Source organism: Camelus dromedarius, chromosome 14 (genome assembly GCF_036321535.1).
Source record: "Camelus dromedarius isolate mCamDro1 chromosome 14, mCamDro1.pat, whole genome shotgun sequence".
Classification (NCBI taxonomy): Eukaryota; Metazoa; Chordata; class Mammalia; order Artiodactyla; family Camelidae; genus Camelus; species Camelus dromedarius.
In genome coordinates, this window is record NC_087449.1 from 33,232,618 (window position 1) to 33,256,573 (window position 23,956).

The 23,956-nt window shown below is 43.5% G+C and overlaps 1 protein-coding gene across 1 annotated transcript; it reads right to left on the reverse strand.

The window, feature by feature from the left end:
* Nucleotides 1-2,488: 2,488 nt before the first annotated feature.
* GPX7 (glutathione peroxidase 7) lies at nucleotides 2,489-9,384 on the reverse strand. Its single transcript, XM_031465144.2, has 3 exons — nucleotides 9,192-9,384; nucleotides 4,981-5,242; nucleotides 2,489-3,661 (listed from the first exon to the last, which is right to left on the reverse strand). Exons 1-3 carry the CDS (start codon nucleotides 9,324-9,326, stop codon nucleotides 3,498-3,500), a joined length of 561 nt encoding a protein of 186 aa, XP_031321004.1. The 5' UTR covers nucleotides 9,327-9,384; the 3' UTR covers nucleotides 2,489-3,497.
* Nucleotides 9,385-23,956: the final 14,572 nt, after the last annotated feature.

The window sequence follows — 23,956 nt, forward strand, 5'->3', positions numbered from 1 at the left end:
ATTGTCATTTCTTAGGGAAGCCTCCTCTGAACTGCAGAATAGGTCCAATGCCACTTTTGTACATGATCGTGGTTCCTGGTACTTCTTCCTGGTGCTTATCGTAATTGTAATTACATAATAATTGGTATAATTGTGTGTTCAGTGTTAATCTTTCCCACAATTCTCTGAGCACCATGACAGCTGGGAACATGTGTATTTTGGTCACATGTTGTAGGACCTAATGCAGAACTTAACACATAGGCAATGCTCAAGAAATAATTGTTGATGAATGAATGTCCCTTCTAACCATAATTTTCCAGAAAGTCCCACTTTCACAGTCACACTCTCCTCCCTCCGCACTCCAGCCCAGCTTGCAGAGGAGAATAAGCAGCTAGGATGGAACTTTCCTTTCTCTGAGGACCTGGGACCAGTTGATGGTGAATGAGAATCATCTGAGGGTAAAAAGAGAGCTCAGCAAAAGACAAAGGTCTTTGTCATATCCACAGCCAGAAATGGCTCCCTCCCCAAACTCCTCATCTCTGGCTGGCTAATAGACTAAACTAATAGCAGAGAGCTAAGGGGTCAGTAATATAATTTAAGCAGACAACTAAAATATTGATTAGTAATTAAGGCGTGGCAAGTAGCAAAACTACTAAGTGCTAAGATATAACCTAATAAATAAAGTATCTGGCTTATAAATAAAGTGTTAGAGGGTATTAGCAGAAAATAAAATCTTAACTATGCAAGTGTCAGCTGATAACCAAGAGGTTAATTTAAAACTAAGTTGTTAGCAGATACTGCTTAACCAACTACTGAGGTAACACTTGATGACAATTTAAAGTGAGATTTTTCCTAGGGGGACTCTTGCACATTGAAGGGGACTGGGGAACAGCAGAAAGCTGACAAAGCCTAGGAATGTAGGTCTAACTAGGAGTGACAAATCCTCAGCTGGAAAAAAAAAATCCTCTAGAATTCTGGAGGAAACTTTGCTCTTTGGTTTTCCAGAGAGGGTCTTGGCAGGAAAAGCATGGAGCCAGTGCTCAAAATGCTTACCATATAATTAAATTTCATCTGCTAAAGTTTAGGCACTGTGCTGAGGAGAGAAGGAAAGGCAGTTGCTTAAACAGTAAGAATAGTGTATACGTGAGCAACTGAGTGGTGTGTGAAAGAGAAGGCTTGTGGGGGGGTGGTTGTGAAGGCTGGGTGGAAAGGAGAGCAGATGTGCCAGCAAGAGATGATGAGTTTAGTTCTGGAGATGCTGAATTGAGGTGCTCCTAGTCATGCCCAGTAGGCAAGTGGATATGAGTCCAGTGTAGATACAGGTAGAGATTTGGGTGTCGTCAGGGTGTAGGTGGTTGTCAAAACCATGAGAAAAAATGAGATGGTTGTAGATGTATATGGAGTGAGAAAAGGGACCAGCCTAGAAGCCCAAGGAAGACCAACAGGGAAGGAGTGGGCAGAGGAGGAAGAGACATCAACAGACACTGAGGAGGAAGGAGCACTCAGAAAGATGGGGGAAAACCGAGAGAAGACAGGGGCATGAAAGCTAAGGGAAGAGAATGTATCAGGGAGAAGAGTATGATCAGCAACGTCAGATGAAGCTGACAGGCCAAGCAGGATGAGGTCAGAGAGATGTCCATCACAAAAATTTGATACCTGGGTTACATTGTGCATGGGCAAATGAGCATGTGCAGAGCCACTGCTCGGAGCAGGGTGTGTAAGGAAAGGCTGGAGGCCACTATAGGGTGGTTTGTGGTCAGCCCACAGATAGCCTTCATTTACTCTGGGCAGCTTTTGAAAAGGACCATTAAGGGAGACTTTAAGGTTGAATTGTGAGCACAGTCCACCCTTTCACTGTCCAGTGGGAAAATGGAGGACTGGAGAGAGGGAACAATTTTTCAGTCTGTGAGTCAAGGGCACAGCCAGGATTTGAATCTGAGTGTCCTTCTTCTAGAAGAGTGGCCTTGGGAGAAGCAGACATGAAATTCTCATTGGCCAATGAATTATCGATCAGAGACTGTTCATCACCTCAGTTTTTAGCTGCCTCTTTTTATATTTATATAAAAGTGAAATATATATTTTACATACAAAATTCAAACATTACAGAAATAGCTGACAAAGAAAGTGAATGACTTTTGTTATCCTACCCCACCCCCTCATGGGCACCACCATTAAAAGTTTAGTCTCCATCTCTCCCTCTCACTTAACATTATAAGTTTTTAATAAAAATATTATACTTGTTTATACTGGATGTTTTTTGTGTGTGCGCATGTGTTCATTACAACTTGCCCTTTTTCACTTTTGGACAAATTTCTATGGTAGCACAGAAATTAATTCATTCATTTTAATGACTGTATTAGTATATCATTTGAATTTGTACCATAATTTGTTACCAGACCATATTGATGGACACAGGGATGTATTAAATTTTCACTATTATGAACAATGTACACACATAATATTTTATATTTATATTTGCAATTTGAGAGTCTTTTAAAAGGAGAAATGATGGATCCAAGCATATAAATATTTTATTTGAAAAGATACTGACAAATCATCCTCCAAAACTTGTGCCAGTTTGCTGTCCCACCAACAGTTCATGTGAATGCCCATTTCCCCACATCCTTAACAGCAATGAGTATTATTATTTAAAAAGCCTTTCCAACTTGAATGAGACTGAACATCTTTTCGTATCTTTATTATCCATCTAAATTCTTCTGTGAATTATCTATTTATATCCTTTGCCTGTTTGTAATTGTAGTGTACTTTTGGTCAGTGAATTCTTATTGGGCAATAATGACTGGCTTGATTAAAAAGAAGTCAGGGAAGATTTTGTACCAAATTGCTAACAGTGTTTACTCCAGGGAGTGAGAGTACAAAAAATAAGGAGGATACTTTCATTTTTATTTTGTATCATCTTGTATTATTTGACAATGAATTTGTATTACTTTTGTAATTAAAATAACACATGGGAAAACAATAACAACATCAACAAATAAATGTTTGGCCTGGATTCTCATTGGCTGGAAATTCATATTCATGTTAGGTGCAAGTTTTTACTGATCACAAGTTATTTTTTGGTTCATATGCAAAAAACATTTATTGAATGCCTCCTACTTAGCTGGCACTGTCCTAGGCACTTTTATAGGCCTTTCATCCTCATCCTCATCCTCACAACAGCACTGTAAGGTAGGAATTGGCCCCATTTTACAGAGTTCTTAACAGGTAGGAGATTACTGCTTGAAATACTTCTATGCCACATGTTTTCATAGGCTAGAGGTTCTTATTGGCTGGTGAGCCATTGGTCAAAAGCTCTCACTGGCCAGGAGTTCCTATAGGTTGCTCCAAGATTCAAATAATCAAAATAGATTTTTCTCCCCCATGGGAATAATGGGGTAGGTGGGATAAGAGTGGAGGAAGGAGAGTCAGTGGTCTCTCCCTTTGTAGCACCATTTGAGTTTGCTTTGGTCACCCGTGCAAGGTTGGGGGAGGGGACAGTGGGAGAGGAAGGAAAGTGGTTATAAGTCTTCTCGCTTCTTCAAGATGAGCTTCCTCACAAGCGCTGTGATCTGGGGCCTGATCTCCTCCACCGACACGGTTGGGTCCCAAGCCCCTACCACCTTTCCATCTGGGGCCACTAGGTACTTCCAGAAGTTCCAGGTGGGATCCTTCCCAGAAGTCTCTATAGAAAAAGGAAGAAGGAGAGCAAAGTGTGCTTCCTGGGGTCCCCTCTCCTAGAATTCCACTATCTGTGTCTACCCCTCCCTTGAAGCAGTGGTTCTGTTCATTACAATGAACTGGAGAGCTTTTTAAAATCCTGATGCCCAGTCCACATCCCAGATCACTTAAACCAGAATCTCTGGGGGTGAGACTCAGGCATCAGTATTTTTCAAAAGCTTTCCAGGAGACTCCAATGTGGCACCAAAGTTGAGAACTACTGCTTTAGGATTCTGCGAAGTGATTGATAAGGCAGTATCAGATCTTCCCTTATTAATGACCTCAAAGTACTGAATAGTCTCTACCTGACGCTCTGATTAAATCGTAATGGTTTCCAAATGTTAGTCCATGGACTGTTGCATCTGAATCGTGGTGGTGGTGGAGGGGGCACTTAAAATAAACAGATTCTTGGGCCCTGCTTCAGTAGGTTTCGGGCTAATGCATTTTTACAAGCTCCCCAGGTGCTTCTAAAGCACGACCAGGTTTGATCTATAACTATGGGAACTGGGAAGGAACTAATAAAAACACACAGGGAGGAAAAAAAGCAAATATTGGAATTGACCCACAGAGCAAAATTCAAATTGCCTCAGTAAGGGACCTTTTGTTTGCTACACTGTGTTTGCATTTACTCTTCCAAGTGAATGAGTTGGGGGGTGGAGCTGAGGGATATGAAGGCAGCTAGAAGCATGGAGTGGGAGGCAGGAGAAGGTGAAAATGGAGCCCCCAAAGGAAGGGAAAGGCCTGAGGAAGGCAATAGGACCTAAAGACAAGCTTGGCCAAGGACCCCATTTTGTGGTTCGGAGCTTTCTGGAGGAGGGATCTATTTCTCAAATATTAAAGTCTGGTATTTTAGTTCAGAAGATTTCTCTCCTGTGGCCTATACAGACTCTGTCTCTGGCTCAGGACAGGAGACACCAGCCAGCCTTCTCCAGGCATGCGGCATCCCCTATCTGCAGCTACGTCCATAAGCCCAAAGAATTTACACTGACTAAAACCTGAAGGCCCAGTCTCCTCCTAGGAGCCCCTGTGGAAGCAAACAGGAGCCCAGAGAAATCTGCAAGAGTGACTCTGAGGGAGAACTGCAAGGCAGCAGGGGGCAGGTATTCTTAGGCAAGAATACTCCTCAGCTCATCCTCAAAGTTCAGTGCTAGAACAGACCATCAACCCACCTGCAAGGGGCTAGGAAGGGGCCCCAGGTCATCCAGCCAGCCAGTGGCCCCTGCTGCCCAGGGAGCCACGGCCTCAGCCAGCTAAGGGAAGGTGAGGGAGAGGCTCAGGACTCACGGGTCAGGTACTTGAAGGCAGGGTGGGCACCAGCGCCAGTGACTGAGATCTTGCTAAACATGGGGAAAGAGACACTGTAGGTGCGGCGAGCAAAGCTCTCAATCTCCTTGTTGCTGTCCGGCTCCTGCTGGCCAAACTGGTTGCAGGGGAAGGCAAGCACGTTGAAGTGGTGGGGCCCCAGGTCCCGCTGTAGCTGCTGCAGGTCCCGGTAGTGCTGATCTGTGAAGCCACACTGGCTAGCCACGTTCACCACCAGGGACACCTGGGTAGCAAAAACAAAACCCAGACACATACACAACCCAGTGAAGAGGCACACAGTTGCACATGCTCTGACATGCCTACATGTGTGACACCCCCAACAATTACTGCTCTGTCTCATATATACAAGAACACAATGTACACACATGTAAATGTGTGTACGATGCTCTCACATATTCACAAACACATGCACACAGGCACAAATGAAATTAAACATGCAGGGACTTACAGATGTGCATACCCATACATAAACACTGAATAAACACACAATACACATAAAGGGGTATGCCTATGCCCCACTATACAGAGATTCATCAGCACACATCACACATGTCCATAAACACACAGAACACAGCTACAGAGAGGGGCACGTATACTGGTGAACTCACATCAGGAGGTGATATAGGAGAGTAAAAAGGCAGACCTGGGTTCAATTTCTGGCTCAGTCACCCAGCACTCATCATTCTACATTACAGATGATTGTATATGCATTGGTCTCCCTCCTAGAATGTAAAACCACTGAGGGCAAGAGCTGTGTCCCCTTCACTACTGGGCCTGATGTATGGAAAACTCTCAGAAAGTATTTTCTGAATGAATAAATAAGTGTGCACATATATATGATCACCTGAATGCGGACATAGACAGGCATGATTTTCTTGATAAAAGGACCCCAAGAACCCCAAGCCAATCCCTTTTTGCCCCTCTCCCTCCAGAAAATAAATATCACTTTCTTCTGTCACTAGACTAACCCTTAAATTTATGATTGCATTGTAATAAATTTATTTATTGCCTTTAGGTGATAAATATAAAGCTGGCTGATGGAACTTGATTATATTACTGCAATTACAGCTTTGACACAAATGCTATGTTTTTAGCTTCTAGTTACATATTATTAAAGGATCTTAAATCTTACTCTGTATCTGAGCCACCCAGTCCTATCTCTCTGGCCACTTTTTAAGCAGAGGCAGGATTATACGAGCTGGCTCTATAAAGAGGGCCACCTTCCAGGCGGAGCCTGGGGTACTGGACATGCACAGGCACAGATTACTCAGGAGAGGCAGGGTTTCTCAACCTCAGCACTCCTGACATTTTGGGCTGGATAATTCTTTGTTGTGAGGTGGCTGTCCTGTTCATTGCAGAATGTTTAGCAGCATCCCTGACCTCTTCCCAATAGATGCTTTGTCTTAAAAATGTCTCCAGACATTGCTGAATGTCCCTTTGGGAGAAAGATCACCCCCCGCTGAGGACCCCTGGGCTAAAAGATGAGAACCACTAAGCTGTAACTCCCTCCCCCATTCCTTGGGGCCACAGGCCGTTAGAACAACCTCCTCCATTTCATCAGCATTATGCCATACTGTGCTTGTGGTGCTGAGAAACCGGGAACTTAACTCCCTTCACTAGCTAGGGGTCTTTCTCTTCTCTGGATCCCTGGGCATTGAGAGCCTTAAAGGTTGTTTAATTTTAACCTACATCTTGTGTGTCTGCCCATACTTTTGGAAGGAGGTTAATCCTGCTTCTAGTTCCATGCCTGAAACCAAACAGCTATCTTTAAAGTGACCAAAACACAGACAGATTCACCCATATACTCATGGTTAATTTACATATATACATATACAAGCATAGATACAGACTCAGATGTGTACACAGAAACAAGCCCATTCACACAAATGCTATGCTCAAGCCTACACATACATAACCTCCCAGCACAGGCAAGGTCATTCCCGTCACCCATTCATCCACACTCAACACTGGCCTAAATGACTGTCTTCCCAGTTAGTTTGAAGGCATGAACCATACAGTTTTGCTCATGGCTATGTCTCCAGGGCTGGACCCAGTGGCAGGCATGTAGTGCCTGTAAGGAAGCCAATTTTGGGGGTTTTTTTCCCCCAATTTTTAAAAAACTTGTCATAAAATACATATAATGAATGAGCCAGTAATTATTTGCAGGTGAATGAATGACCATATTGCCCAAGCAGCAGACTAGCCTTGGGTTAACTCAGAGTATCATTTACAGCTTCCCTGGACTGTTCCTGGTTTCTCCCTAAAGCTGGAAATTAAGGCATGGGTTCTGGAGCTGGACTGCCTGGGTTCAAATTCTAACTCTACCTCTTAGCAGCTATGGGATTTTCTTCTTCTTCTTTTTTCCCAATTTCTTTCTGATTGATTTCTTGGCCTCTCAATCCCATGCTTTTTAGGATTTACCCACAATCTACAGTATGAAAACACTCAGAATTCTAGGATCACTTTCCAGGTAATTTTTCTCCAGGATTTCTGTTTCTCACAGCCTGGCTGCCTTATTACTTCTGAAAACGAATAGACTTTGTTCTGTTTTTGACTTAGCTCCTATTACTATTAGGAATACCCTTGTTCATTTCTCTGTTCCTTGTTTATTATCTTTCTCCTCTCCACCTCACATAAGCTCTATTAAGGTGGAAACTTACCTGTTTTGTATCCCCAGGGCTGGCAAGATACTTAGTATACAGGAGGTGCTCAATAATAAATAATGAATTGACGAGAAGCAGAGCTGGTCAAGTGCTAAACCTGGGGCTTTCTGGTGAGCTGCCCTGGAGGGAAGGGAAGGCCTGAATGGGAATGGGCCCTGCTCTTACTGGCTCTTTGCTCTGAGTCCAGGATGACATGACTGCTGGGGCCCAACAAACATAAGCACAGAGCACTCTGCCAAGTGCTTCCACACTGTCATCTCATTTGAAACTCACATTACCTTGGGGGACAATCAGGACAAGGATTACTGTCCCCAGTACTCCCAGCATAATTGAGAATTTCAAGGCTTAGAGAATACTTTCTTCAATAAAGATGGCCTTGCTCCCGGGAAAAGAATGCTAACAGCCATTTTTTTGTGTGTGATCCATCCGACTCTGGATGCTGGACCTACCTGTCCATTACAGACCAACTTCCCACCCTTTCCACACCATGGCCCCAGGTCCATCTTAAGAAGTGAAACTGGAGGGCTCTGCACTACATCAGTGCAACATCTAGGTCTCTGAATGTAGTGTTCAAGGCCCCTCTTGGCCCCTCCCTACTCTCTTCAGCCTCATCTTCCTCCACTCTCAGTCTCATGCTTTATACTCCTTCAAGCACAACTGCTTGAAGTCCTACCTCCACCACGTTTCTTGCCCTTTACTTCTGAGCTTTGGCATTGACAGTTCTTGTTGCTTGTAACACTCTTCTTGATCTTGCTAAAACTCACACTAGTTTCAAAGACTCACCCAGGCACCCTTCTTCTCTCAAGTCGTCTAAGAGCTTAGATTCTTAGTAAGGTGATAGCAATTAGAAGGGATGACTCTTACATCTCAGCCTGAGCTGTCACCTTAGGAGTTTGCCTAGAGACCACCGATGGATGGGTGGTTCTTCTCCAGGCTCTGCTTTTTAGTGCTGTGTGACCCTCCCTTTCTGGGCCTCAGTGTGCTCCCTAAAGGATGATCTGTGTAAGGTCCCCATGCATCTGAAATAACTCCCTCTGCACCGAGCATTCATTTCCACAATGTTCTCATTGGACTTACAATCAGCAACTCCCTCTCTTCCGCACTGAGGATGGGAGAGACAAAGGCCGTAGGATGCTACGGTTACTTTTACAACCGTGTATGAGAGGCTGGGCCAGGGCGTCCAACCTCTGGGAGAGGACCGGACCCCGCTTCCCAAAATCGCTGGGAGGGAAATCGGCGCCAGCAGCGAAAGTTTCGGGTTTCACTGTGCGCGGGGCCATGCCACGTAGTCGCGGGACCGACCGCTGCAGGATCTGGGGGCGCTGCGCCCAGGGGTCGTGGGGGGGGATATGTGGGAGTGGGGGGAGTCAGGGCAGAGTGGTCCGGCGGCCCGAGACTCTCAGAGCCACAGCCAGCGGGGTCCCGGGCCGCCGGGCGCCCCGCCCCCCCACCCCGCCCCGCGCCATCGGGCCCAGGCCAGGCGCCGAAGCCCCGCGGGCGGACACTCACCGAGCCGCGGTACTTCTCCAGCGACACCAGCTTGCCCCGGATGTTGACCGCCTTGAAGTCGTAAAAGTCCTGCTCCCGCTGCGCGAAGGCCGCGGCCGCCAGGAGCAGCCACGCCGCCGCCAGTGCAGCCACCATGACTCGCTCCAGAGGTGGCGGCGTGGCGAGGGCAGAGACAGGGCCCGGACACCCGCGCGGGGGGCGGGAGGAGGCGGCCCGGCGCCACTCGGCCCGCCAGGCAGGACGCGCCCCCTTCTCCGCGGGCGGTGGAGCTCCAGGCTCTGGCCCTCAGTCTCCCCATCTGTACTGCGGGAGCGTGGGACTCCGCGCCCTTTCCCGGCCCCTAGAGCCACGGTTTCAGGATTCTGACCACTGAGACCAAAATTCATTTCAATGAGGCTCCCTCTTGTTCCAGGACGCAGCGACTTGGTAGGGAAAGGGAGGTGGAAAACCGCATCTGAGAGCTCAGGTTCTAATTAGTGCAGTGCCCTTAACGCTGGTCATTCCACCTCTCTGGGCCTCTGTTTCTTCATCTGTTAAGTGGGGCTGGCCTCCCTTCCTGACGCACCTGGAGTACAGAATGGATATAATAGAAAAGTGGATGTGAAACGTTTTGTCAGTTGAATGGTGCCTGTGAACTTTAGATGAACGAATGAACGGTCTCTGAAAGGGATGAGACAGACGAGGAGGGAAGAGGGACGGCCTGTTTCTGGTTGGGGCCCTGGGAAGCAGATTCTGAGATGGAGATTTCAGTGCAGAGTGTTGATGAGGGAGTATGCTGGGATCAACACCTGTGGAAGGGAAGGGAGGAACAGGAGTGGGCAGGAAAAGTCAGAGCCTCATGCGGGCCCAAGGACAGTCTTGGCTGACTCCACAGGGACTCAGCAGCTAGAATGGCCCATCAGAGTTGTCCCCACATGAGCCAAGATGGCCACGCCAGGCCTTTATATCCCTGCCTTCATCTTTCATTGGATGTGGGGCCATCTGGAAAGGGGTGTGACAGGAGCCAACGTGACCCTGCCCCTGGTGGGCTGACAGTTAAAGGCTCTTAAGTGACAGCATTCCCAGTAGCTGGTGTCCCAAGTGTTCACTGATGAGGGATCTGGGCGGCATCTCACAGTGTCTCTCAGACTCAGAAAACCCCTATGGAGCCCCACTAAGTGCCAAACACAGTGCTGGGCACTGATGCTCTACTAGTTCCTTGGGAGCTGCAGGTGGCATAAGAGAGGCCAGGTCAGTTGGAGCTTTCATGTAATAAGTAAGGTTTAAACACTCCTATAGTCATTCAACAAACACTTCTTGAGCAACTGTTCTATACCAGGTTCTGCTCTATGTGCCCCTCAAACAGTGATGAATGAGACAGCATGGTCCCTACCCAGGGGGAGACAGATATCAAATAATTCATCAGTAGCTCTAAAATCACTATTGTGGTAAATGCCACCTAAGCCTTGGGGGAGCGGGACACAATGAGGGCTTTCCAGAGGAAAGAAGGTTTGAAGTGAGCTCGGAAGAATGAGTAGAAATTAGCCAGGTTGAAGCAAGCACAGAGGTCCTGAGAGACAAACATGGTATATTGAGAAACAAAGAAGCCTAGTTTGGCTGAAGCAGAGAGAGCAGAGGGTGAGAAGAAGAGGTGGAAAGGCATGCAGGGGAGAGGTCACATAGACCTGACTGTAGTCTTTAAGCCAAGAAATGAAGCTTTGTTCTTTTTTAAAGCAGGGGAGAGGCAGTGAGTCCTGTGTTGTAAAAAGATTCTCCTGGCTGGTCTGTAGAGAGTGGATGAGAAGGGGCAAGAGCAGATGTGCTCCAGATGCTGGGGTAGAGGAAGCTCTGGGGTTTTGAGGTCATTGCTAACCTAGCAATCAGGAAAAGCCTCCTGGAGGTGGCAACACCAGAGTCATGTCTTGAAAGAGTCTGGAAACTCTTCAGTTTGGGACAGGGGAGGGCAAATACCTCAGCTGAGGGAACAGTGTCTGTGAAGACACAGGGCCCAGGAGAAGTGCTTGGCTATTGGGCGAGAAGGGGTTTGGGGTAGATGAGGCTGGAGGGGTCATCAGGTGCCAGATGGAGAAGGGTCTTGGCAGCCAAGCAGAGGGGCTTGGACTTCACTCTCTAGACTGTGGCAAGTTAAGGTTTTGAAACTGGGCACAAGATTATACAGTTAATAGGACTCATACCCAAGCCTTCAGATTCTTAACATGAAATCTTTCAGTATTAATTACCAAGGCAGCCTCTCTCCAGAAGCAGACAGCATTATCTGGAGAGATGGAGAACAGGACAAAGGGAGCACTAGGGAAGGGCCAAGGCAGAAATAAGGTACTCCTGCCCTTCATACCTCTTCTTCCCACCACTTTTGTGGGAGCCTTGAGCCTGTGATGGGTCCTGTAGAATTAAATGGTCCCTTCTCTGCTCTGCCCTTTTAGTCTCCTTCCTGCCATCTGTCCCTTTCACTCAGCCTTTCCTTGCGTGTCCAAATAACCAGGACTTCTCAAATTCTGCTCCACACAATTTGGAGTTTTGCAAGCTTGGCCAAGCTATTTTCTGTTTAAATCCAGATAGGTAGGCACTTCTAGTAAGCGGGGGAAAAAATTTCGTGGTGAAATGTCTCTCACTTACATATTTCTCTCTGGGCCCTTCCCTCCTCCCTATTCATGCTTCAGAACCCAGCTCAGATATCATCCCCTCTGCTGCTACACTTGATCATTCTCTCCTCTCTGTTGCCTTTGTACTTAGTACATTTTCCTGTTAGTGGGCTGAGATACCATTTGTTGTTAGCTGGTTCTATGGCCTATCCTCCCCACCAGACTGGGAGCTCCCTGGGGGCAGGCAGGACTATATCTGAATCATCTTTGCGTCCCCTTGGCACACACTAGATACTAAGTAAATATTCATTTTTTCTTAAACCTTCTGGTGACTTTTACTATTTGTCTGTACTGGAATCTGATATGAGATGTTGATTTTAGCCAACAGTTTGTACTTTGCCATTTTATTTTCAGTGAATTTTTTGTGTTTCTGAAAGAGCACAGTTATTTCTAGGTGGTCCAGCTACACAAACAGCAGACCTGCAGGCACAGACAAATGCACACAGTTTTAACCAAGCACCTGGAAAGGTAGGGGACTCAATTCTGGATCCCCCAAGCTCCTTTTTTCCCATAATAAGCTCAAAGAATCTTTGTGTGGGTATTTAGAATACCTATTAATATTTTGTTCATTCAACAAATTGTTGAGCACCTACTATGTACACATCGTTATTTTAAGGGCTAAGAATATAATAGTTAATAAAATAGACAAAAAAAATTCTTGAACTTACATTCTAGTGTGGGGGGAAGGATAATAACTAAATTTTATAATATGGAACATATATTACATTAGATGATGATCAGCAGGGGTGAGGGATAGGGAATGTTGTGGCGGGATGGGGAGGGATTACAACTTTAATTCAAATGATGAGGAATCCTCACTGAGAAAATGGCATTTGAGCAAAGATCAGAAGAAATAGAGCAAATGATGGGGAAAACTGGAAGAAAAGCAACGTTCCAGGTAGAGGAAACAAGTAAAAGGCCTGAGGCAGGAAGGGATGTGTTTGGAGAACAGCAAAGAGGCTAGTGTAACTGGAGTGGGTGAATGAGGGGAAGGGTAGTAGGGGATGATGAGGAAAGATGATGGGAAGAAGGTGGGGGCAGAGATTGTAGGGTCTTATAAGCCATTGTAAAGATATAGGCTTGGACTCTGAGTGAGGTGGAAGCCACTGAAGAATTTTTAGCTGGACAATGGCATTTCTAATTTATGTTTTTAACAGAATCACTCTGACTACAGTATTGAAATAAGGAGACTAGTCAGAAGGCTATTACCATAATCCACGTGAGGGAACACATAGGCTTAGACCAAAGTGATGGCAGTGGAGGTGGTGGGATGTAGTCAGTATCTGAGGCAAAAGGATTTCCTGATAGGTTGGATGTAGGGTATGAGAGAAATAAGAGTCATGGGTGACTTTAAAGTTTTGGGCCAGAGCAACTAGAAGAATGAAGTTGCCATTAACTGAGATAAAGACACCATCTTCATTCAGCATGGACAACTGGTTTGCCATGGGAAATCAAGAGTTCCCATGTGAAGTTTTGGATATGTTAAGTCTGAGTTGCCTGTTAGCTGTGGTATGTTGATAAATGTTTAACAACTGGCTCTCCAGGGAAAATAGGGTGTGTACGTGTGTGTGTGTATGTACCCATATAAGCTCATTATAAACTTTGTTGATATAAAAGATGCAGTGTACACAATTCATAAATAATAATAATAAAAAAAATACAATATTCCTTATTATAAATTCCACATGGACAATTTATTATCACAGAATGCGTTGATTTTGGCCAAACTTGTATCCATAACCAACTAATGGTTGCAGTTGCTGAAAAAGTATAGTTCCAAAATGAATGTTGCTTGATATTTTCATTTACACTAATATTAAGGTGAACATGAAACAATAAATACATATATTCAAATGTTGGCACTTCACTGGTCAATGACACAAGTGACTTCTTTGCTGAATTGGATGGTAGTTTTCCAATACTGGAAGAATATTTCATCAAGTTTTAATGTTGTTTACAATGTTATAGCTACAGACACGATACACTAAATTTATTCTGTGTTATTAATATTTTTCCATCACTTCCTTAAGTCTAGGCAGTCAACAAAACAATCAAACTCTCACTGGTAGCATTGGCCAATTTCTGTGGTGTAATATTCTCACCATGGTTGATTTCCAGCTACCAACATGATGTCACTGAACATGGAATTAGGAAGGGATGCAAGAGTAACACACCATTATATACTGTCTCCATAATACAGATGGAAGAAATGTAAATAACCCCAAGAGCATAGAAAAGAGTATAGTAAAATAGTTAGAATGTGGTGAGTTTTTATTATTTTGTTTTTAATTTATTTATTTTAAATTTACACAATTTAATTTTCAGTGATGGCTGCGTTTAATAAGAGGCTGAAAAAAATCCTGAAAAAAATATCAATTGGCTCTAGGAGCCAGGTCCAGACACCACTCCTATGTCTAATTAGGTTGGATAATAGAGTCTGGACTTGAAGGAGAGATCTAGGTCAAAGATAAATTTGGGAGTGGACAGTACTTAGTATTTAAAGCCATGATTCTGGGTGATAATGGAGAGTTAGTGTAAACAGGAGAAACAAGGACAGTCCTTGGGACTCCAACATTCAGCTTCAGGGAAATTAAAGACATCAGGAAAATGAGAGAGAACCAGAAGAGGAGACTGAACAAGAGTAGCCAAAGGAAGAGCAAGAACCAAATGAGGGCAGAGTCATAGAGGCCAAGTGACAAATTTGTCCCAAGAAGGAGAGAGTGATAAATTGGTTAAATGCTGCTGATTAATCTAGAAAGATTAGGACTGAGAATGGAACAATGGATTTAGCAATTTGTCCTCCACCAATAAAGGGAACTAAACAAACAAAAATACAATATTTTCTTGCCTCTTTGCCATTATTCATGCTGCTCCCTCTGCCTGGGTTGGTTTGTTTTTTCCCCCTTCCTTATCCTTATAGCAAGCTCCCATTCTGCTTCTAGGCTTTATCAGAGTCTCAAACGGAAACAGATGACACACTCAGATTAGGATAATTAGACAAAGGTTTATTTACAAAGGGACTAATTTCAAACATGTGGGTGGGGTGTAGAGGAAGACAAGGGATAGTTCAGGAACCTATCTGGCTGTTAACACGCCTTGACCTGAACGGGCAGGCATATAGAGGAGAAATTACAGAATCTGGAAAGAGTCCTGTTCATCAAACCATCTTGAAAGGGGCAGTTACCTTCAAAGAAGGTTCACAGTCAGTCCAAGGGAAACTTCCAGGGAAGTAGACGGGGAATTAATTCCCCGCCCCTCACCCCCTTCCCCATCACCAATCTTCTGCAAGGGTGTTTGCTCGCACCCCAGCAGAGGCCAGGGAGAGAAGGAGCTCATTGACTTACTCTGTACAACTCTAGTGTATTGGGCACACTGTGGGTGGGTGGTGGCTCTAAAGGACCAAACAGAAGGTATCCAACACACAAACCTAGCTCAAAAAAATAACTTCTCTTTGAGGCTTTTCTCAACACCTTTAGATAATTAGGTGCTCCTATTTTATGTTCCCAGTTAATGTAGAACTTATGCTGTATTGCAGTGATCCTTAGTTCCTGCTGCACCTTAGAATCGCCTGGGGAGATTTTAAAAAAGTCTGCCACCCATTCCAGACCAATTGAATTAGCAAGTCTGGGAATAGGGCCTCAACATTAATTAGTGCTTTTAAAAAACACTCCAGGTGATTCTAAAATGCAGTCAAGATTGAGAACAATTGCTGTGCCATCATTGCCTACCTACCTATGTTTTCTCGAGGAGTCTGTGAGCAGCTTGAGCACAAGACTGTGTCTGATTTAGAGCTGTGTCTTTAACATGCAGCACAGAACCTGATACAAGACATTAAAGAGCATGATGACTTCATATTTTGATTAATTTTGTTAGGATTGTGATATATATGTTGCCTAGGGCATTGTTTTTCAAACTGTGTGTTGCAATCCATTAATAGGTCATAGAAGCAATTTAGTGGCTCAGACTAGCAAGAAAAAGAGAGAATTGAATAGGAAGTATCAGAGGGGGTACCATGTAGTAAGGATATCGTGAAAAACAGGTGTGTGTGATCCATATTACAGCAGCGACTATGTCTCTACTATGGGTTGCATTTAAAATGCTTGAAGTCCACTGACCTAGGACAAGTAATATAACTCCCTGGGCTTCTGTTTTGTTATCTTTAAATTGGGGATAATTATAGTACCTCCTACTTCATAGGACAGTAATGAAGATTAAATAAACTAACATGTAAAGTGCTTGGTGTCTAGCACAGAGTAAATAATCTACAGTAGTTGTTTTATTATTCAACAAACAAAAAAAATTTTTTGAAAAGCAGAATGTAAATTTTGTTTATCCTGTGATTATTACTGTGTAATATTAGGCATAAAGATAGATAAGGGCTTTTTGTCTTACTATTTCAGATCAGTCATTGTTGGTAAATGCTATGGCATTAAATAACTTTTAACAAATAGGAAGTATGTACCCGACCTCTTTCCTTTTCTTGAGGCCAGGAATGTTGTGGGGCCTTATTGGGGCAGTGGAGGTACTGCCTTAGATTCTATCTGAGGCTATGTCCTATTAATATCTTTACTGCATCTGACCAGTGCCCACAGGCTATCTCTGCACCTGCTCTTGGAAAATTAACATAGCTCTGTTTAGAGGCCCTGGGAGGAGGGACTCTGCAGGGCTGACTTATTTAAGTATCCAAAGCACTTAGCATCATGCCTAGCACTCAATAAATGTGGGCTAAATTGTACTGAACTATTGATAAGGTTGTGTGACCTTGATCAGGTCATTCCCACTCGCTGGACCAGAGTTTCCTGTGTGTAAAACAAGGGAGATTACATGATTTTACAACTGGGGAAGCTAAGACTCAACTAGGGGAGGGGCTTTCCCAAGTTCACACCACAAGTTAGAAGAAAGGCAGAGGCTCCAGCTGAAGTCTCTCCACTCCATGGTAGAGCACTTAAAAAAAAATTTTTTTTTAATTGAAATATGGTTGATTTACAATGTTAGTCTCAGGTGCACAGCAGAGTGATTCAGTTATACATATACATACATATATATTTTTTCTTTTCAGATTCTTTTCCATTATATGTTATTACAAGAAATTGAACATTGTTCCCTGTGCTATACATGTGGTAGATAGAGCACTTTGTACGGCATTGTATGGTCAATCCAATTCTTTAATCCTAGGGAACAGTTACAGACAACAAACTAAAGATTTACAAGGATCTTGAAAGGTATAGTGTAGTGTGCAAAAGTAAGTTACAGAATGAGATACATAACTGGGCATTATTTACATAAGTGTAAAATATGTGCAAATAATATGAAAATGCATATTTTGTAAGAAGAATATAAGCAGTTACACAACAAACACATTAAAGAGTTGCCTGTAGGAATTGGGAGAGGAAAGAGGGTAAAAGGGAATAAATAAGTAGGTAAGACAAGAGACAGGCCTTCAAGGCCAGAGAAGAAAGCTGAGTAACATGCTTAACTTTCTACACTTGAAGTCAAAAAATAAAATACAGTAACTTCTGCTTTCTGGGGGATTTTATTTCTAGCAGTATGTGTAAAATGCAAAGCACATAGTTTCCGTCATTGATTTCTAAAAAGTCCCCTCCTCTGCTTGGCCTCTACCCTCATTTAGGCCTCAGCTTCTCTCACCTGGACTCCTGGAGCAGCTTTCCCCCTGGTATCCCTGCCTCTACTCTTGCCCCACCCAAGCCAATGCAATTTCCCACAGAGCAGCCAGAATAGTCTTTGTTTCACAGAAATCTGATCCTGGTCCCCCATCGTTTAAATACCTTGGGTGACTTAGTCTGTGACCAAATGACCTGGGCAGTGTAGGGCAGTGATCAAACACACCGGAGCTGTCTGCCTGGGTGTGTAGCCCAGTTCTGCCACTTTCTGTGGGATTTTAAATAAGTTAATTAACCCCATTGTGCCTCTGTTTCCTCATCTGTAGAATAGGAAAAAAATAGCACCTACTCATTGTGTGGTTGGTGGATTAAATTTATGTAAACATGTAAAGTACTTCAAACAGGGCCTATCACACCATAGACATTTAGCTGTCGTTATGGTTATTCCCAGGCCCTTGACAGTTTGGGTCCCATGTAAGCCCTCAGTCCCATTTCCTGTCTTTTCCTTCTTGTTTCTGATGCTGGTAAGGCCTTGCCTCCTCTCCCCTGCCCAGTAGACTTCCACTTGATCAGAAATGCTCTTCTCCTGGAAGCCATGCTTCGGTCCCCTTGCCTCATATGGGGGACAGTTGATGGGGAGTCCTTTCTCTGTGCTCCTTAGATTCCTGGGTATTTATTCTGGTGTGCTGTAAATTTCTTTTCAAATGTCTGTTTGCCTAACACATAGTGCCTGGTACATGGTAGGTATTCAGTAAACATTTCTTTTAAAAAACTTTTTATTGATGAATAATATACATACAACCTTGAGACATTTTTGCAAACTGAACACACCAGGTAACCTGCACCCAGATCAATAAACAGAACATTTCTTGGACTCTAGAAGCCCTCCTGGTGCCCCTTTATAGTCAATGCCTCCCAAATCCCCAATCCTTTTGGCATAGATTACTTCTGCCTGTTTTTGTACTTTCAGTGGAATCATATAGAATGTACTCTTTTCTGTCTAGCTTCTTTCACTCATGTTTCACTCACTCATCAAAATTACATATTTTTATGTATAGTTGTAGATTGTTCATTCTCACACTGTATGTATGCTATTAAGTTGCATGAATATGCTATAACTTATTTATCCATGCTGCTGCTGATGGGCACTCAATAAATATTTCTTGAATAAATGAAGAAATCTGTCCGTTCTGCTACATTATGAGTTTCTTGAGGAAAGAGACTGGGTTTTACTCATCTCTAAGTCCCTAGTATCTAACACAGGGCTTGGCACTTGGTGGGAGTCTAGTGAGTATTTGAGGAATGAACTGACACGTGGTTCCCCTGAGACTTTGTAATTAAACTGGTCGTTTCCCAGTGTTTCCTCAACCTCCGTGGGGCCCCAGCTTCGGATCCCTGGGTGATGCAGGTGAGTTGCTAGGCAACAGCATGAGGTTGGCTCTGGGGTCACAGTGGAGAGTGTGCTGTGGAGGCCGAGGCCGAGGTAATTGGAAACACTTTTATTCAGCAGCCTCTGAGCTGCCTCTGGTTTCTCCCCTCCCACCCAGCCCCCACACAGCTGCAGGAGGGATCTTTCTAAAACAGGCGTTGGATACAGCACTCCTCCATTCCAAAACCTTTGGGCTCTCAGTTGAGGAAACTAAGGTTCAGAAATTTGAAATAATTTGCTCAATATCCATAGAACAAGTAAAGTGCAGAGCTAAACCCAGGTTTGTCTGATTCCAAAGCCCAAGCCCTTTCCAGTATTTTGATTTTGGACAAGTTGGATCTGGGGTGTCTCTGGTTCATCAGGTGAAATGATTCAGGAATTTGTAGGTCACATTGCTGCTCTCCCCATGAAAGCCTTCAGTGGGGTAGGTGCTTCAGCAACAGGCAAGAACCAAAAGGCTGGGAGTTCCCTGTGGGAGAGGGATGACCTCAAAGATTCCCTCCAACTTGGTATCTGGGGTCCCAGCTGGTGGGCTTTGATCCAGAGGGCAGCAAATCAGGACCCTAGAGCCTCTCTGCCTAACCTCACTGGTCCCAGAAAGGCAGAGCAGAGTGATAAGCACTTGACCCAGACTGGAAGGATAGAGAAGGGCTATTAGGAAAGGATTCTAGAACAAAGGGACTCATTTTGAACAATGAGTAGGAGACCAGGTAGACACAAAGGTAATGTGATGAAGGCAGTTCAAGTACAAGTTTAGGAGAGATTTAATAATCTGATTAAAGTCTACTTTCCTAGTGAAATTAAAGTTCTCTCAAGCATACATTCATTCATTCATCCATTCCACAAATATTTCTTGGTTGAGCCACATACCCTATGCTTTAATCACAGTGACCTTCTCACTGCCCCTTACACGATAAACAAAAGCTGTATGCCCCTCCAACCTTTGCATATGTACACAGTTCTGTGGAAAACCATGGCAGTAAGTCTTAATCTAGATGTGGGATGGAGAAAGGGCATGTGAAGGAAGGTTTCCCAGAGGAAGTGTTATCCAAACAGTTACCTGAAAGTTTGTGGTGTTAACCAGGTCAGGAAGGGGGAACAGGGAACTGGTTTAGGTAGAGGAACAACCTGTGTAAAGGCTCAGAGGCAAGACAGCATGGTGCAGTTGGACAACTGGAAGCTTCTCATGGCAAATTCTTACACATTCTTCAAGTTTCCACTCAGACATGTCCTGTCTCGTTATGGAGCCATTCTCAATTGTTCCAGGGAGACTTGCATCCTCTCCTGTTCCCTGAAGACTTACAATGTCTTTTCTTAGAGGACTCATTACATTATATTGTCATTTATCTGGATTGTAATATTTTGTGTGTATTTGTCTTTTCTCATAAAGACCGTAAGTTCCTTGGGAACTATATTCAATATCATGGAATAACTTCTGGTGAAAAAGAATATGAAAATGAATATATATATGTTTATGTATGACTGAAACATTATGCTGTACACCAGAAATTGACACAACATTGTAAACTGACTGTACTTCAATGGAAAATATATATACAAAATGTTAAAAAAAGATAATGTAGATAAAACCGAAAAAAAAAAAAGGAGCACAAGTTCCTTGAAGGCAAGGAACTCTGTATGATCCTGCTTTGCAACAGCAGCTAGTAAATAGTGGTACTTAATAAATGCCTTTGAATGACTGAATGAATTAATAAACTACATGTCTTTCTTTTCTACCGCACTGAGTTGCTCAAGGGCAGGGATGCTATCTAACTCATCTCTAAGAACCCTCTTGGCTTTGGAGTATAACAGAGAGTGCATAGGCTTTCAGAAACAGAGGGCAAATGTTAGTTGAATCATATACTAGCTGTGTGAACTTCCTTGCCTTCAGTTTCCCAATGATCAAGTGAAGCAATAATTCCATCCTCACATCCTTTCCGTGAGGGTTGAATTTAAAATGCATAAAAGATACTAGTACAGTACTTGACAGATGATAAATGCTGGTCAAAGAAATGGGCAGATAGGATGTTTAGCAGTGGTTGAAGAGAAATACAGGAGAAAAATAAAGAAAAGATAACCCCCTTTATCTTCAGATGAAAAAGGATTTTTTTCTACTCATCACTGGAGAAGTCTGCGGTGCTATCCCTCCCACTCAGGGACCCCAAATTCCAATTTAGAACCCACTAACTCAGTGTTATATGCTCAATTCCCCTTACACTTCCCCATGTTCCCCGTCCTTTTGTTCACTCCTTTGTACTATCTGTGAGTAACTGTCCATCTCCTCCCCAGACTAGAAGTCCTTGGAGAGCAGGGATCAGGATGGATTAATACCCTGGCTCCTCAGTGCCTAGTACAATGTCTGGCTCATGGGGAGTGGTTCTCATTCATCACATGTGAAGGAGAAATGTAAAGAACAATGAGTCTGAATAATACATTCAGGCGATTATAGACTCTAATTTAACTCAAAGACATCCCATTAAAAAAAATTCTCATTTCCTAGTAGCAATTTTCTATTTGGGGCCAATGACTTGGTTTATTGAAAGACTTTAAAGTGCTGTTGATCTGAGCCAAAGAAGGTTCAAAAAGCCTTTTCTTGGCAGGGACTCAATCCTTTCTTTCTATTATGTCAGTTTCTTTAAATAAGAAAGGATTTAAAAAATCTTTTTTAATTGATTCTCTTGTAAACACTCCAAGAAGGAATGTCTGTCCTGTGGCTGGGCTGTGATTGACTCTAAGAATGAAGTGGAGGACTCTTCATTGTAAAGATACGAAATGTCTGAACCTTCCCTCCTAGGTAGTTAGTGTAATTGGCAATAATTTCCCCCTCCCCCAATCCCTGATTGAGAGACAGCTCACTTCCTATTAGAAGAAAGCCAGATCACTAACCTGGGAACCTGAGTCTTGGAAAGAGTTTATTTTACCAGAGCATGCTTCCAGAGGGAGCGGAAAGCAGGAAGCCTGCGTTTTCTCTCTGCTTCAGTCCACCTGGTACCTGGACTTATCACCACACTTATGATTGGCCTCAGCTTCCCCCCCTCCCTCTTGGGACACTTTGCAGCCTTCGAAATATTTGGGCAGATGTTTCCTGTGGAAAATATTCAACAGGGCTGCCCTCTGTTATATGAGTTTCTGGTAAAAGTATCAAAGGTTTGAGGCTGGGCCCCATATTGAGAGAGATACTAGGAGGTATATTGTGATTGTAAAGGATCTGTTGTAATATTAGAAAATCCCTCCTTAGAAATTTCTTTGCATTGTCAACAATTTAAACGTCTTCTTTTCTTCAGCAGGCAAGCTTTGAAATTTGCCAAACTCCTGGCCCCATGGTTATTAACTGTACAGTTTTGGACAAGTTGCCTACCATCCCTGAAACTCAATTTCTTTTTCTGAAAAAATATTTTTTTGCGAAATAACAGTTTCCTCCTCCAAGGATTGTTATGAGGTGGAGTGGATAGGCATGTGAAAATATTGGCACACAGTAATCAATAATAAATTATAACTACTATTAGTATTATGTCTTGGAACCAAAGGCTCAGTTACGCCCGGTTTCTGACAAAATCCTGACCAACGTAAGGGTAGGCTGCCTCACCTCTAGTAACAGGTGGGACTGAGAATTAGACCTGATTTTGGATAAGCCAGATAGGAACCCTGGTTTAGTCTGTACAACTGGTCTTCAGCTGCAATTACCCACTTAGCACATCTGTCTCAATGTTGTCAGCCTGCATATGTCCTACTGATCCTAACCAGGTGGAGTGTGGATGGATCCTGCTCCTCATTTTAGCCACTGGCTGGCATGTGGCCATGAACAGAATGATAACCTAGAACCACACTGTTCCTCCCACTGGACTCTTATCAGTATCACTTGCTGCCTAGACTCTGGCTACCATGTCTACCTTCTAAACTGGAGTTTCTTGCCACCCACACCACCTAACCAGAGCATGTTTGAGCTCATCACACTTTGAAGATTGTGCATTGGTCTGGGAAGATCTTTAGCCTTCTCACTAGGTCTCCACTTTTCTCTTCTCCTAGCCCAGGAAAAAGGAAAGGATTAACATGTATTACACACGAGGCAGTTTTACATATGTGTTCTTACTTAATCTAATTCTAACAACTTACACAAGATAGGTATTATTATTCATTTTCATTCTAAAGATAAAACTGAGGCTCAGAAAGGTTAAGTAATTTGCTCAGAATTACTTATCAAGCAAGTGATAGGGCAAGATTGTGAGCCTAGATCTCTGTCGCCGAAGTCCAATTCTCTCCATTAGAACCTAAGTGTTCGTTCTGAGACCGTCAGTCTTGGGTTCCATATAGACACTTTCCCTGGAGTTAGGGAATTCCTGTAGGCTTCCCTTCTGCCTCCTGCTTTGTACCTTTTAGTTCATTCTCTTTTAGGGTCCTGCTTAGCTTTACATCTTGACTCTTTCTTCTTGTCTTACTTGGTTTGCATCTAGTAATCTTGTTCCAGTGCCTGCTTTGTAACTGACCAGAAAATGTTTGATCAATCACTAAATGCAGTTAGGGTTTGTATTACTTTTTTAGGGCTGCCATAACAAAATACAGACTAGGTGGCTTCAACAATAAAAGTTTATTTTCTCACAGTTCTTGAGGCTAGATGTCTGAGATCAAGGCATCTGCAGGTTTGGTTTCTCCTAAGGATTCTCTCCTTGGCTTACACTTTTTTTTTTTTCTCACTGTAGACATGTGCCCTGGTGACTATGTGTCCAAATATCCTCCTTTCATAAGGACAGCAGTCAGATTGAATTTAATCCTAATGGCCTCATTTTAACTTAATCACCTCTTTAAAGGCCCTGTATCCAAATACAGTCACATTCTGGGGGTCAGGGCTTCATCATATAAATTTTGATGAAAGGAGACACAACTCAGCCCATAACAGGGTTCTAAGTAGTAAGCAACAAAAGCAGTCTCTTTGATTTCAGCACATAAAAATATATTAAAAGGGCACTGAGGATTTCAGAATCACAGGAAAGTCTTGGAAAACAGGACAGAATGAGAGAGGTGAGGCTCCTGATTCAAAGTTTGGGGTGACTGTATCTGACTGGAGGACACATGCCTTTT